Genomic DNA, 16,077 nt, shown 5'->3' with positions numbered 1-16,077 from the left:
CTTCTATTAGATTTACATTGACGGCCCCTGCCCCTGCCCAGCCAACTCTCAGAGACCCAAAACTCGGGCCCGTCATCGAGGTTAAAAATGTTTAAGGAGGCGGGTCGCACCCAGGAGAGGGGGGCACCCCTGAGGGCGTACAAGTCCGTGCTAGTATATTGCCGCATGAGTCTAGAAAGTCCAGGCAGTCCAGGATAGGCATCCCTTAATTGTCCATGGGAGGATTGAACATGAAGACAGATATCTGGGTCCCCACCCAACTTCACTGCCACTCAGTTGGGTGCCCCCAGAGACAGGCCGCTCCCCGCCCTCTCACGACGGGATGAGACTCCGTTCCTGGGGGTGGACCAGGTATCCTCTGGGTAGGCAAACCCCATAGAGCTCCCACCTCTATGAGGTTGCGAATGGAGAAGTCCAGCCACTCTCCCACCGTGGCCGATACCCAGGTGTGTCGAAAGTCCAAAGGGAGAGGGGGAGAGAGTAGGCAGGCAGATGGTAAAAAATATGTCCAAGGCAAAGAGGGTAGGCAGGCCAGAATAAAGGAGATAGTCTGAATCACCTGCGTCACTGCAGAAGCAGTCCGGAAATAATGCAGGAGCCCCATGTCGTCCTTGCTCCGGTAAGATAACCCCCAGTCGTCCTCTTCACCACCAAAGCGGTCCGAAGACGCCGTCGCCATACAAGGCGGCCTGAAGCAAGGATAAAGATCAACCATCGCCGCCGGGATGAATAATAGTCGCCCTCTCCGCCGCCAAAACGGCCCGAGGGCGACACCACCACCGAAGTGGGCCAAGGCGGCCTGGGGCAACATGGGGGTCCCGCCGCCGGCGAGAGGGGTCAAAAGCCCAAAAAAAAGGCACCAAAGCCAGCAGCCGGCTCCCGCAGACGGGGCAACAGTCCCAGAAACACCGGTACAGCTAGGAACAGCCCTAAGGCAAGCTGGTGAATTCCCAAGCGTCCGGGGCATGCCACCGTCACTGTCGCCGCCAGACTCGGGCCGCCGCCACCGCCGCCAACACCGCCGAGCGCGGCCCAAAGGATCATCGTGCAGGCTACAACCCGCGCCGGGGCCGACGCCCACGCCGTCGCCGCCATCATCGCTGCCGCCGCCCGAACAGCCTCACGGGCGTACTCCTCACCGACGGGCGTCCTCCTCGTCAACCCGAGCCGGCCCGCGCACACCAAAGTGGCCTGGACGGCCCGAAAGCAGCAGGGAGCGCCACGCCAGGTACGAGCAGCCCCGGAGAAAGTAAAAGGTAAAAACGGCGATCCGAAAAGGCGAGAAGAAGCAGCCGGAGGGCGGCAGGGCGGCAGGGCCAGCAGCCAGCAGCCGGTAGCCAACAGCCGGTAGCTCGAAAAAGACACAAGTCCAAATAGACCACTGCCGGCTTCGTCAGCCTCCACGTTGCCACTCTGCCACTCACCACGAACACCAATCCCTTCTCAGCAGGCCATAGGGCTTGTGAGGGGCTCCCAAGGGACGCCTATCAGCTGGAGCTGGAGCTGGAGCTCGCGGAGCTCAGTCGAGCACGTCCGCCATCTTGGGCATGCGTATGTGACACTGCCTCTTGCCCCATCAGATTCTTGTTCCATTTTCTGTATGCCCAATCAAATCATGTCCTAGTGGAGGCAGGAAACCCGGAGTCACATGGACTCCAGAAAACCATGTTGCTGAAATTCCAATGTGGAATAGTGGAGGAGTGATTTTTTTTAAGTAAAAATAAAAATGGAGGTGGCTGCAGGAATGAATGTTAAAACCCCTTTACAATAAAGCACTCCCATTCCCACCCTTATTTCTCTCCCCTCCGCAACCCACTCCCTGCCAGGAAAAAGGCCCACAATATTTAGTTCTGCCTCTTCAGTGGTATTTCCCAAAGTGTTCCTATGTTAGCTAGCTGGGAGGGTGATTTGATATATAGAGCACAAGCATCCAGTAGAAGACATGAGGCTGTCACAAGTATTGTGATTTGCAAAGAATGGAATTTGGGCCAGGCTAGGTTTGATGTACATGACACCATTACATAATGGTCCTTTTCTTGAGGTGCCTAGCTACCAACTCAAAGACTCAGTTTTCATTTAGATTGAAGACGTTACTTGGATGAGTAACGAAATGGCTCAGTTTTAATAAACTTTGGTCCAGTTGCCATGATTTCAGATACCCACAAAGGGGCTGCCACAAAGAAGAGGAGAATAAGTCAACCTATTCTCCAAAGAACCTGAGGGCAGGGCAGGAAGTAACGGGTGGAAACGAATCAAGGAGAGAAGCAACCTAGAACTAAGGAGAAATTTCATGATAGAACAATTAATATAACAATAGCTTGCCTCCAAAAGTTGTTGGCGCTCCAGTACTGGAGATTTTAAAGAAGAGATTGCACAGTCATTTGTTTGAAATGGTATAGGCCAGGGGTGGGCAAGCTTGGCTCTTTTACGACTCGTGGACTTGAAGTCCACGAGTCGTAAAAGAGCCAAGCTTGCCTACCCCTGGTATAGGCTCTCCTGCTTGAGCAGGGGGTTGGACTGGAAGGCCTCCAAGGTCCCTTCCAACTCTGTTATTTTGTTACCCCAAAGTTTGCCCATTCCTAATGGACAAAGGGACGCAGTGGCTCAGTGGGTTAGGACGCTGAGCTTGTCGATCAGAAGGTCGGCAGTTTGGCGGGTCAAATCCTGAGTGTCGCGTAACAGAGTGAGCGCCTGTTATTCGTCCCAGCTTCTGCCAACCTACTGTAGCAGTTTGAAAGCACGTAAAAATGCAAGTAGAAAAATAGGGACCACTACGGTGGGAAGGTAACAGCGTTCCGTGCGCCTTTGGCGTCTAGTCATGCCGGCCACATGACCACGGAGACGTCCTCGGGCAAGCGCTGGCTCTTTGGCTTTGAAACAGAGATGAGCACCGGCCCCTAGAGTTGGAAACGACTAGCACGCATGTGCAGGGGAACCTTTACCTTTAATGCAGTCCTGGCATCTGGTGGCCAAAAATCAGGCAGAATCAAGTACAGCTATTCATAACACTTAAAACTGGAACTGAGCCCAGAGTTTTGGTTGTAAATTGTGACAGTCATAAAGTAGGTCACGTGATTGTGCCCAATTTTACTTTTTTTTTGCAGCATTCTTTAAACAAATGCTGCAGTTGTTAAATAAACCCGTTGATCGCTATGGGGCATTTTTTGCCAGAAAGGAGAAGTAAATCCTGGTTTCTGGCAAAAAATGTATTAAGTCAGGGTCATGGGAAGTTGCAAACAGAATGCAGAATGGTTGTTGAGTGGCCAAAAAGTGATCAGGTGACCATGGGATGGGGGTGGGGAGTGGACACTGGAACTTCAAATCTGGGTCATAGTAGCTTTTTTCATGATCCATCAGAACTTTAAATGGTTGTTAACGTGATTGGTCTTAACTGAGGACTATCTGTGCAAACCCCAAACTGGATTTAAACTTAATCTGAGCATATCCAACAAAGGAGAATATTTGTAGCTCAGGTTGAACTGTGCTCACTGAGCTTGGTTATTTTCTTGTAAATGCTTCATTACCCAAACTAGGTAAGTGCTAGCACAGTGAAACGTTTGAAAGGAAACAATTACGCTCACAGAGAACCAAGGACCTGTAATCTGAATGTAAATTAAGCAATCATTCACTCAGTCACGTTAATACAATTTCTCCTTATGGCTTTCGTAATTGTCCTGTTTTGTCACACAAAATATTACAGTTGAGTGACAACTTTGGGAAGTCTCTGGCAGTCACACCCAAAGATTTGGAAAAGGCAGAATTGCTGTTTTTGCATACATTGGCTTCAGCGTTTCAAGTCTGAAAGATTCCCCCCCCCTTGTTCTGAAATGCATGGGATTGAATCGCCCACCACCGAGAACAGCACAACTCATAGTAACTGCACAGCACTTAGTACTATTAAACTAGCTAGCTACATTTCAGCCTAATTGTGGGCTGTGCGTAGTGCCTTAATGTGATATGTTTATGATTTGGTGTGTCACATGAACCCAGAAAATTCTAGCCATGTACACAGAAGAAATTCAAGAGGCCTTTTTTTGTTAAGCCCGGATATAACAAAGTCCTTCAGCAAAGGCTCTTTGTAAAGAGAAAAATGTAACGATTTTATATCAAGGGGGTAGACATTTTTTCCCAATTACTTGTCTATGACAACAGGAAATTCCAGAATAAATGGATAAGGTTTCTGATTGGAGAGACATAAAAACTGGGGATCAGAGCCGCTTTTCAATTTGTTGATGAACCATTTGGAGTTAAGAGGAGGTTAAAAGGAGAAAAAGTTTGCTGATGGTTCCAAGCTGTTCAGGGTAAAAAAAAACCAGAACCCCAACAGTGAAGGAAAAGATACATATACACTGGTTGACTGGAGCTCTGTATGGGACAGTGAAGTTAAGAGCCTAGCTCAGGGGTAGGCAACCTTGGCTCTTTTATGACTCATGGACTTCAACTCCCAGAATTCCTGAGCCAGCCAAGGTTGCCTACCCCTGGCCTAGCTGGTTGCCCTGGAAATATTACAAATTTCTTATATACTGTGCTTAGATATTTCAGCATCATTTAGATCAATAGCCAACTAAAGACTGTGATCTAGAATAGTGTTTCTCAACCTTGGCAGCTTGTGTTGACTTCCAACTGCCAGAATTCTGGCTGGGGAATTCTGGGAGTTGAAGTCCACACATCTTCAAGCGGCCATGGTTGAAAAACACTGTTTTAGGACACTTTTTCTTCATTGCTGAGGGCAAACAAGGACCACTATTAGGGATGTCTGCAGGATTTGGTCCAAAAAATCAAGAAGACAGTGGTGTGATCAAGGTTCTGTCTGTTATGTGCAATCACACCATCTTCTTTGACCCTGTGGACACCCCCTGTAGGACAGCATCTTCCCATTTTTGCTTTTGCGATATTCATTGAATAGGTTTCTGCTTGCAGGTGGTGCTTGATTCAGAAAATATTCTTCTTTGATGTTTGTATTTACCCTTCTCCAGACTTCCTTTATTTAATACACTATTAACTTTCATTTCCTCCTTTCTATAGCCTGGAGTCACTGAATTTTACAAGTAAGTTTCAAAATTGTGAAGACTTAATTCCTACAAAGAATGAGTTTCAGAGTTCCAGGGATTTTGTAATTTGTAATTGTTTTAACTTGCAGTGCACTAGTTTAGTTTCCCCTACAAATGGGGGCAGGGCAGGGGGGAATTCTTCAAAGAAACCCTTCCCCCAACCTAAAACTAACTCCAATGTGATGCAGCTTTTCATCAACTTATAGACATGTGAGATCACACCCTGCTAAATTGTGATTTGCTTAACTGTGGTCTGAGTAAAACGCAGTAGCTGAGTTTACAAATTCACTGATCCAAAACAGATTACTGCAGGTGGAATGTATGCCTATATCAATGCCTGATCTAATTTTACGTTCAAAGAACCTCCGAGTATCAACTTTAGCGAGGCAGTTTTTGGGAAAGCTGTTTCAGACTGCTGATTCTTAAGCAAGCAGGGTTATGTTATTTTAGGCAACGCTAGTACTAATTTACTCTGCGTTACTTTACTTGATTACTTTCATTTGACTGGTTACATTTGCAAATCTTTACTAATGAGGAACAAAGTCCTAGGAATGATATTTTAGGAATGATACTGAGAAACTGGATCTCCTTTAGAAGAAGGTAATGAACTGTAGACTCCCTCGATGTTTTCAACCTTGTTTGCTTGCAGACATTTCATTGCCCAACTACGTAACACCATCAGTGCACCTGGGTGTAGGGTTTATAATAATGAAGAGAAGAGCTACAGAAGGAAAATGTATGAAGAATGATTGGAAATGGATGTTTTGCCTGGAGAAGACAACAAAGAGACATAATAGCTGTATTTAATTTGTTGTTATGCAGAACACAGGGCAAAACTGTTCAGTTTTTCCAGAAAAGAGAACAAGAAACAACATTTAAATTATGAGGAAGTAGAACTTTGCTGGATACCAGGAACTATTTCCCAGCAGTAAGGGCTGCTTAACAATGTAATAGGCATCCTTGGGAAGAAGACCACACCCATTGGACATTTTTAATCAGTAGCTAGATAACTACCTATTTAGAATCTTGTTAATGATGAATTCCAACCCTGGGCAGAGAATTGGGCTAGAAGTTCTCTAAATTCCATTCCAATTTTGACCTACCACAATTCCAAACATTCTGTACACCTCACACAGGCAGAAGATGATAATGGACTATCACTCTTATTATTCCCAACTGTTATGCTAGCTAGGGTTGAAGGAAGTTGGGATCGAATTTCATGGGTCAGGCACCGGGTTACCCATAGCGGGTGCAAAAAGGAATGCCTTAAGTCAATTTTTTTTTCAACCATAGCAACTTGCAGATACAGGTAGCCTTCAATTTATAACCACAATTGAGACCATTGCTAAGCAAGAGAGTTATTAAACGAGTTTTGTCCCATTTTATGACCTTTTTGTCACAGTTAAGCAAATCACTGCAATTAAATGAATCATACTGTCATTAAGCGAATCTAGCTTGACTTTGCTTGACGGAAGTTGGCTGGGAAGATACACATGGTGATCATGGGACCCCAGGACAGTGCAACTGTCATAAATACATGTCAGTTGCCAGATGCCCAAATTTTGATTATGCGACCATGGGATGCTGCAGTGGTAGTGTGAGAGCCAGTCATAAGTCCCTTTTTTCAGTGCCGTTGTAACTTTGAATGGTCGCTAAACAAATGGTTGTAACTTGAGGACTACCTGTATTATGTGGAGCTCTGAGTTTGAAGTCCATGTATCTTCAAGGTGGCAAGACTGAGAAAGATTCCCTTTAGAAAAAGCATTTTTTTCTTGAGAGCCTATGAAATTCACAGCCTAATTTAAAACACCCTTTGAAAGTGGCCACATCTGCCAAACGAGGCTGTATTTTGCCGAGACCGAAGTGGCTGATCTCGCTCTTCTTGATTTACACTGTCCAGCAACAGTCCCCAGTAGACTGTTCCCAAGAAGTGTGACCTTCAAAATGAATCCCCGATAAAGTCAACTTTTTTTGATGTCTGCTTGGACCAGGCTATATAGCAACATTTATAAATTTGTATTTTCATTCAGCACTTTTTCAAGGTGGCTTCTTTTCCGTCACATTTGGCTAACTTGATCGAACACCAAGTTGTTGCCAAAGCTGCTGACTGGGAAGATTTTAAAAAGGGATCATTCAGACCCCTCCCTGGAGCAATCAATATCTAACTGGAACTTTTAGTCCAGGGGTATTCAACCTTGGCCGCTTTAAGATTTGTGGACTTCAACTCCCAGAATTCCCCAGCTGACTGAGGAATTCTGGGACTTGAAGTCCACGTCTTAAAGTGAATAAATGCAAATATGTATGTCCCAGGATAATGTTGCAGGATCCAATCCGAGTTGATCACTGGGACCTTTGGTGACTGACTCAGATTATATCTTACAAGTCTTAAAGTGGCCAAGGTTGGACACGCTTGCTTTAGTCAAAGGCAGCATTCAAGTGAATCACGGCAAGCGGGATTGAGTCTGAACCATTGGTAATTAAAAATCACATATTTTAATTAGAGGTAATCTACAGGGGGAAAGCAAATCTAATTCTTTTGGATTGAGCTAAATGTGTGGTACTCACCTAACCAATATGAGGCCGTGGGAAGAGACTGACACCCAGTTACTAATAATATATGCGGGTTTCCTCTCTCTGTTCATAGGTATAGGAGATACTCTGTCAAAAAACTGGCTGAAATTGATGGCTTTGAAGCATATGGAAGAGGATGCAGCTCTCTTACAACTACTTGAGCCTAGTTGTTGAACTCTTGAGTTGCTGTTTCTTTCATGTAACACAAATGTGACACACAAAATAAAATGAAGAGATCTGTCCAAACTGCTATCCTGATGATTAATCCCACTATATTCACATGCACACTGAAGGTTATTTTCTTAATGTTCCTGTTCCCTAGCAGCGTGAGAAATGTCTGGATCCTTTCTGAAACAAAATGGATGAAAAAGAAAAAAAATGATGGGCTCCCTTTTACTGGTCAAAGTGATTGGGAGCCATCCAGCATTTGATACAATATTGACTGCTATATAAATATTAATACCCAGTTAGAGAATTATAATTTAATGCAGAGATAAACCATCCTTTTCAATTTTGGGGGGGGGGGAAGGGCGTGTTGTCTTGGAATTTTGAGAGCTTTCCAAAATGGCTTCCATGGTGGATGTGATCAATTGCAAAGCATCCGTTTACCACAAAGGCAAGTTGCTGAAGTTATTTAACTTTTGTCACACTTTTCAAACAGGAAGGTACAGGTGGTCTTCCACTTACAACAGTTCATTCATTCATTCATTCATTCATTCATTCATTCATTCATTCATTCATTCATTTATTTAACTTGTATACCGCCCTATTCCCGTAGGACTCAGGGCGGTTTACAGGGAAAAATTAAAAATACATAACATACAAAGTTAAAATCAATTAAAACTAAGATTAAATTAAATCCCTGAATTTAAACTAAAACCCCATTAATAAATAATTAAAACCCCTCAGTCTGGGCCAGACAGCTCAAAAAACCAGGTTTTCAAGTCCCTGCGAAATGAGCGAAGGTCGGGGGCAGTCCTAAGCTCCGTGGGAAGTTGGTTCCAAAGGGCCGGCGCGCCCACAGAGAACGCCCTTCCCCTGGGAATAACCCGCCGGCATTCCTTGACCGGCGGTACTCTAAGAAGGCCCTCCCTGTGGGAGCGCACAGGACGATGGGAAGTTGATGCCGGCAGCAGGTGTTCCCTTAGATAATCCGGACCCAAGCCATTTAGAGCTTCATAGGTCATTACCAGCACCTTGAATCTCACCCGGAGGGCAACCGGAAGCCAATGCAGCTCATGGAGAAGAGGTGTTACACGGGAGTATCGGGAGACTCCCATAACTCGCGCAGCTGCATTCTGCACTAGTTGAAGCCTCCGAGTGGTCCTCAAGGGCAGCCCCATGTAGAGAGCGTTGCAGTAGTCTAGCCGGGAGGTCACGAGCGCATGGGTGACTGTGCATAGGGCATCTCGGTCCAGCTAGGGCCGCACTGGCGCACCAGATGAAGCTGGGCAAAAGCCCCCCTGGTCACGGCTCCTATATGGTCTTCAAAATTGAGCCGTGAATCCAAGAGGACGCCCAAGTTGCGAGCCCTATCGGCGGGGGGGGGGTAAAACCTCACCCCCCATCATTAGTGGTGGAACAACCTGGTTTATCCGAGATGCCGGTATGCACAGCCACTCAGTCTTGGCAGGATTGAGACGAAGCCTGTTTCTCCCCATCCAAACCCGGACCGCTTCCAGGCAACGGGACATCACGTCGAGTGCATCACTGGGTTGGTTCGGGGTGGAGAGAAAAAGTTGGGTATCATCAGCGTACTGATGATACCCCACCCCGAAACCACGAATGAGCTCGCCAAGCGGTTTCATGTAGATGTTGAACAGGAGGGGAGAGAGAACCGACCCCTGGGGGACTCCACAAATGAGAGACCTCGGGGCGGATCTCTGCCCTCCCGTCAACACCGACTGTGAGCGGCCCAGGAGGTAGGAGGAGAACCACCATAAAACAGTGCCTCCCACTCCTAACCCCCCGAGACGCCGCAGTAGGATACCATGGTCGATGGTATCGAAAGCCGCTGAGAGATCTAAAAGGACTAGGACAGAGGAACATCCCCTGTCCCGAGCCCGCCAGAGATCATTCACCAGTGCGACCAATGCCGTCTCCGTGCTGTACCCGGGCCTGAAACCCAATTGATACGGGTCAAGATAATCCGTTTCCTCCAGGAACAGAGGGAACTGATGCGCCACCACACTCTCAACAACCTTCGCCAAAAAGCGAAGGTTGGAGACCGGACGATAGTTATTTAAAACAGCCGGGTCCAGGGCAGGCTTCTTGAGGAGGGGCCTCACCACCGCCTCCTTCAAAGTGGTGGGAAAGATACCCTCCTTCAAGGAAGCAGATACTACTGCCTGGAACCAGCCTCGTGTCTCCTCCCGAGCCGCATAGACCAGCCAGGAGGGGCACGGATCCAGTAAACAGGTGGTGGAACTCAGTCTCCTCATGATCCTGTCCACATCATCGGGGGAAACAGGGTCGAACTCAGTCCAGGTAACATGCTCAAGACCGCTTGATTCCTCCATTCCAGACTCTGCCCAGTCAGAGTCCAAACCGGTCCGGATCTGAGCGATTTTGTCCACCAGATGATGACTAAACTCCTCAGCCCGTCCCTGTAAGGGTTCCTCCCTCGTCTCCCAATTAAGGAGAAAGCGAGTCACCCTAAACAGGGCGGCTGGGCGATTATCTGCGGACGCGATGAGGGCAGCGAAGTAATTAGACTTCGCCAACCTCATCACAGCGAGGTAAGACCTTGTAAAGGCTCTTAGTCGCAATCGGTCAGATTCAGACCGGGTGGACCTCCAACCGCTCTCTAGACCACGTCTCCGACGCTTCATCTCCTGGAGCTCCACAGAAAACCATGGTGCCCAGCGGGATCTCTGCCGAGTCTGGGGTCGCAAGGGTACAACACAGTCGAGTGCCTTGGCAGCCGCCCTTTCCCAGGCATCCACCAAGGCATCGACTGGGCTGTGAGGGAGACAGGTAAGGACCCAAGTGCCATCTGGAACCGTTCTGGGTCCATTAGGCGCCTGGGACGGAACCACCTGATCGGTTCCACAGCCCGGCAGCGGGGGGTGGCACAATGGAAGACCAGCCACAGGAGATAATGATCGGACCATGACAGGGGGACAGCAGTTGGCGAGCCCCCTCCCAAATCATCCAACCATTGTCCAGATAGAAAAATCAGGTCAAAGGTGTGACCTGCCCCATGAGTCGGGCCCTGAATTACTTGGGTCAGGTCCATGGCCATCATGGAAGCCATGAACTCCCAAGCTAACTCTGATGACTCTCGCAGGGAAGGCAGGTTGAAGTCACCCAGAACTATAAGTCTGGGAAACTCCACCGCCAACCCTGAGAGGGTGTCGAGCAGCTCAGGCAGGGCCGTTGCCACACAGCTGGGCGCCAGGTATGTTAGCAACAGGCCCAACTGAACCCGAGGGCCACATCTCATGAGAAGGGACTCACTCCCGCCTATCTGGACAACGGTGGTCTCCCGCGGACATATGGTGTCCCGTATAACCATTTAGTGACCGTCCAATTACAACGGCATGGAAAAAGTGACATTTTTCACACTTAAACCAGTGCAGCATCCCCATGGTTACGTGATCAAAATTCAGATGCTTGGCAACTGATTCATATTTATGACATTTCCAGTGTCCCAGTGTCATGTCATCACCTTTTGCGACGTTCTGACAAGCAAAGTCAATGGGGAAGCCAGATTCACTTTAACAACTACGTTACTAACTTAATAGCTGCAGTGAATCACTTAACAACTGTGGCAAGAAAATTCGTAAAATGGGGCAAAATTTATTTAACATCTGTTAACGACAGAAATTTTGACTTCCAATTGTAAGTTGAGGACTACCTGTATACTTGACTTGCAGCCACTGCCATTTTCTATGAATGCCTACAGTTATAGCAATAGCACTTAGATTTATATACTGCCCCATAATGTTTTGTAGCACTCTCTGGATGGCTTACAGTACAATGTCAACCTATCGCCCCCAACAATCTGGGTTCTCATTTTACAAACCTTGAAAAGATCGAAGGCTGAATCAACCTGTAGCCAGTGATGGGATTCAGCCGGTTTGCACCACTTCAGGAGAACTGGTAGCTAATTTTTTGTTGCCCAGGTCCAGAATGGACTTCTGGAAGCAGCATCCACATAGAGAACCAGTTGTTCACATATTTGAATCCCACCACTACCTGCAGCCCTGTCAGGATTGAAGTCCAGCAATGATGCCTATTCACAATCTTACCAAATGCACTAAAATGAACCATGATTAAAACTCTTTAAAATCTGGAGTTCAATCCACTATCCGTTGTTAAGGGCCAAGTGGAAAGGGGCTTGAATAACCTCACACATTCTGCATTCACCATTAAGAGTCGGGCACAATTCAAAAGATTTTCAAATTCTGTAAGTTTTGAAATTTTATTCGATCATCTGGACACAAAAAATTCTTACAGCAGCTTTGTGGTATGTGTTTTGTGGGGGAATGTTGATAGTAAATAAGTTGTTTTTTTTTAAACATAACATATTGTACAATTTTTAGAAGATTTTTAGAATCACTGTAAGAGAACAGATTCTACATGCTAAAGTGACAAGTTTTCATCAAGGAATATCTATATCTATATATATCTATATAGACATAGATATTTAAAACCCACTAACTTCAAGGAGCATTTACCCTTTTAAGACATTTCTGAATATGCGCAGATTTCCCAAACATCAACAAAATCTGCACCAATCCACAAAAAGTCAACAAATAACACTCCCCCGCCTTGCTCCTTGCAATAACTGCTTCACCAACCTCTGCTGCAATATTGGGAAAATGCTGAATTATTCTCAGTAAATCTTGCAGCTCGGCTCCCAACAGACATAATTACTGTACTGATATTTAAAAAAAGGACCCCTGACCACACAGAAGAATATTGAGGCACCAAATGTCTTGAAACAGAGGACATAAAGCAAGCCAGACCAAAGGGTTCTGTTTGTTCTATCCTGCTCCCCCCCCCGTCCCCTGACCCCCCACCTCCCCCACCCCCAAGTTCAGGATTCTAAATATCAGTGTTTGGAATATCCAATAGTGAAGTTTTATTGTGGGAGAATTAAAAAAAAATGAGTTAAGGGCTGCCATGGTGCAATTTCTCATTAACTTTTAACAACAATCAAGGTATGCCACCCTATTTCTAACTGATCGTCACTAATATCTTCCAATCTTGGAGAAGAGAAAAAGAAAAGTTTGCTAAAAAAAACAAAACAAAAAAAGAGAAACCACTGGCTGCAACGATGGAGTGAGGACGCTTTCAGAAACAAACTGTCACTAGGTTGGGCCATCTGCTTAAGTGTAGGCTTTGTAAAAGCTGGGCATGGCAGATTGGCTCTACTGTAGGATTGTTAAAAATAACATAAAAGAAATAATCACAGTACCCCCAAATCCACACAGACACAATGACTTTGGACTTCTAATTAGGCTACTTTTTGTAATTCCAGGAATGAGATATTGCATTGGGCTTTAAACGTTCCTGTGAGAACCCACCCTGATGGGAGAGGATCAACCAATCCCAGCCTGGGGCAGCAGGAATGTTCTGGAACAGCCACAGGGAAGGAGGGAAGACACACCCCAATTGGTTGCAGAGGAGAGACATTCTGATCTTTTTCTCCTTTTAGCGCGGGCAGTTTAAAATGATAAATGGAATTGACCTGCTGTCACACCAGGCGTGCGCAAAGCACACCCAGGGATGCTGTTGGGTTTCCAATATGGATTCTGCATCTCCTCTACCCCGTTTTCTCCTTGCCAGGATGTCAGTCCAGTCAGGGATCTCTTTGCTATGGTCGGACCATTAAAAACAGAGGAGGAGAGGAGAGCACAGTTCTAAGATGTGTAAACTGCAACAAAATTTAAAAAATAAAATAAAAAAATAGAACGAATATAACAACCCAGGAGGGAGAGGAAATGGAAAACACATGCCCTGGGAGATCAAACATGCGCACAGAGGGAGAGAAATCGAATGCTCCACTGGTTTCAGTCCGTGAGCCTCGGGATGCTGCTCGTCTGGAGGGACAGAAGGACGAGGGACTGTGCCCAATTCCAAGAGCACTCAGCATTTTGACAGGGTTTCTTTGAGTTCTGACAAGAGATTTCCCAACAAGGTCGAATCGTCGCATTTTCCATCAATGGACACAGAGTTTTCTCCCTGCCAAAGGATTCATTGAAAGGGTGGGGGGGAAGAGAAAAAAAATATTTTTTTAGGGTTAGATAGCATGATTTTTGGCTCTTCCCTATCCAGGCTCTCTGTTTGTTTTATAAGGGATGCGGTGGCTCAGTGGGTTAGGACGCTGAGCTTGTCGATCAGATGGTCAGCATTTTGGCGGGTCAAATCCCGAGTGCCACGTAACAGAGTGAGCGCCTGTTACTCGTCCCAGCTTCTGCCAACCTAGCAGTTCGAAAGCACGTAAAAAAAAATGCAAGTAGAAAAATAGGGACCACTACGGTGGGAAGGTAACAGCGTTCCGTGCGCCTTTGGCGTCTAGTCATGCCGGCCACATGACCACGGAGACGTCCTCGGACAAGCGCTGGCTCTTCGGCTTTGAAACGGAGATGAGCACCGGCCCCTAGAGTTGGAAACGACTAGCACGCATGTGCGGGGGAACCTTTACCTTAACCTTTTATTACATCCAATGCAACTTCCTCCTCCTATTTTTCCCACAACAAGAACCCTTTCAGGCGAGTTGGGCTGTGACAGAGAGACTGGCTCAAAGTTACCAGCCAGCTTTCATGGCTAAGGAGGGACTAGAACTCACTCTCTCCTGGCAATTAGCCCAAAGTCACTCAGCTGGCTTTCGTGCCTAAGACGGGGACTAAAACTAGTTTCCCCATTTCTAATCTGTTGCCTTAACCACTAGATCCAACTGTTTCTCATCTTTCCTCTCATCTGCCTGGAAACTGAATCACGTTTGTTCTTTTCTCCTATTCTTACCAGGAGATGTCAAGAGTCATCTGTCTGTTAGGAATTCTAGAAGCAACTCCATTTCTCCCCTGCTGAAGGGCGGGCAATCCACATTATGGATTTAGCAGGGAGTCAGACTGAGTGAGAGAGGTGTTGAACAGACAAGATTAACTTACTCTCTTTAAAAAGCAAATCCAAGTTGGAAGTTGACAAAATATACAACACTACTAATGCCGCTACCTGTCATCTTGATGGCCATCTTTGCTTTCTGTTTAAAGAAGTAGATGCATGTAAGTCAGGGGGCCTGAACCCCCGGTCAGTGGACTGGCACCGGTCCACGGCATGCTAGCAACCAGTCTGCACAAACAAGCGAAGCCCCAGCCGTGGGATGCAGGCAGCACATAAAACCACGCACTCTCCGGTCCGTGGAAAAACCTTTCTCCACGGAACCGGTCCCTGGTGCCCAAAAGGTTGGGGACCTCTGATGTAAGTATTATTGCAAATACTGAATAATTATAAGAGCAACACCTATTGTGTCGATTCCAAAAAATTAAACAATTTCTTTTGCATTAACTGTTGGAACTGATTTATTATTTAATACTGAAATTCTAACTAAGGATATTTGTCATGGTTCTGACTAACAAAACGCTTCAAAGAACTTTCAGGCATTGTTTATCTTAAAGAGTCTTTAATCGTGCCTCGGCACAGCATGGTGGGTGCCAAGATCTGAATTCCCCTCCCTTCAGCACCTAATATCTGGCAGAGTTCCCTCCTCCAATTAGCAGTCATAAATCACGTTCTCCAGTCAGTTTGAAGGGGTAAAGGGCCATTTCTTATCTTATTAAAAACAACTGGGGGAAACATTCTTTCTCCCTCCCCCCATCATCTAATTCTAAGAGCACGGCAATTTAAAGGAAAAGGCTGCCTCTTTATATTGTCAAAGCAAAAACATCCAATGTTTGCAGTGTTGACATTATTATTAGGAGTGCAGGTAGACCTCACTTAATGGCCATTTGTTTAGGGGCCATTCAAAGTTATGATGGTGCTGGGGAAAAAATGGATTTACATCCAGTCTTTGAAGTTGTGATCATGACGCAGGTGCTCAGCAACCCTCAGCACCTTTATGATGGGTGCAGCTTCCTGTGGTTATGTGACGTCATGAATGGCCTTAGGGAAAGAGGAGAAGAAATGCTGCCTGGGAAACAATCAGCCAAGAGAAGCAGGAGCCCCCAGTGGCCTAATGGTCAAAAAGGGAATCTTAATAAGGACTAGTCCTAATTGTTCAAATGGCGGGGTGGGGGTGGGGGAAGTTTGTACTTTCAGACTTGCAAGATTCTGATAATGTAGCCTCACCATGAAGTACAATTTGTCTGTCTAACCATGTATCCTGTTTGGTTTACCTGGGAGAGCGGATCACACTTTGCGACCCACATAGCCACCTTCTGCCCAGCAAAGTCAATGGGAAAGCTGGCAAAAGGTTGCAAGTCAGTCAAGCGATGCCTCCCGTAAA

General features: G+C 46.3%; 1 protein-coding gene across 7 annotated transcripts in view; it reads right to left on the bottom strand.

The window, feature by feature from the left end:
* Positions 1-5,735: 5,735 nt before the first annotated feature.
* AP3D1 (adaptor related protein complex 3 subunit delta 1) overlaps positions 5,736-16,077 on the bottom strand; it is a gene marked incomplete at its 3' end in the record, with an annotated part of 63,773 nt that continues 53,431 nt past the window's right edge. For 5 of the 7 annotated variants that reach the window (XM_081312993.1, XM_081312998.1, XM_081312997.1 and 2 more), the window contains one exon: positions 12,660-13,814. In XM_081312993.1, the coding sequence (XP_081169119.1) occupies positions 13,719-13,814 (96 nt within the window). Of the gene's footprint in view, positions 5,820-7,616; positions 7,971-12,659; positions 13,815-16,077 lie in introns of those variants that run through there. The other 2 variants (XR_014024525.1, XR_014024526.1) reach the window with 2 other exon arrangements.

This window comes from Vipera berus, assembly GCF_964194415.1.
Source record: "Vipera berus genome assembly, chromosome: 1".
In the NCBI taxonomy this organism is placed as follows: Eukaryota; Metazoa; Chordata; class Lepidosauria; order Squamata; family Viperidae; genus Vipera; species Vipera berus.
This window is presented reverse-complemented; position numbering and strand designations above follow the sequence as displayed.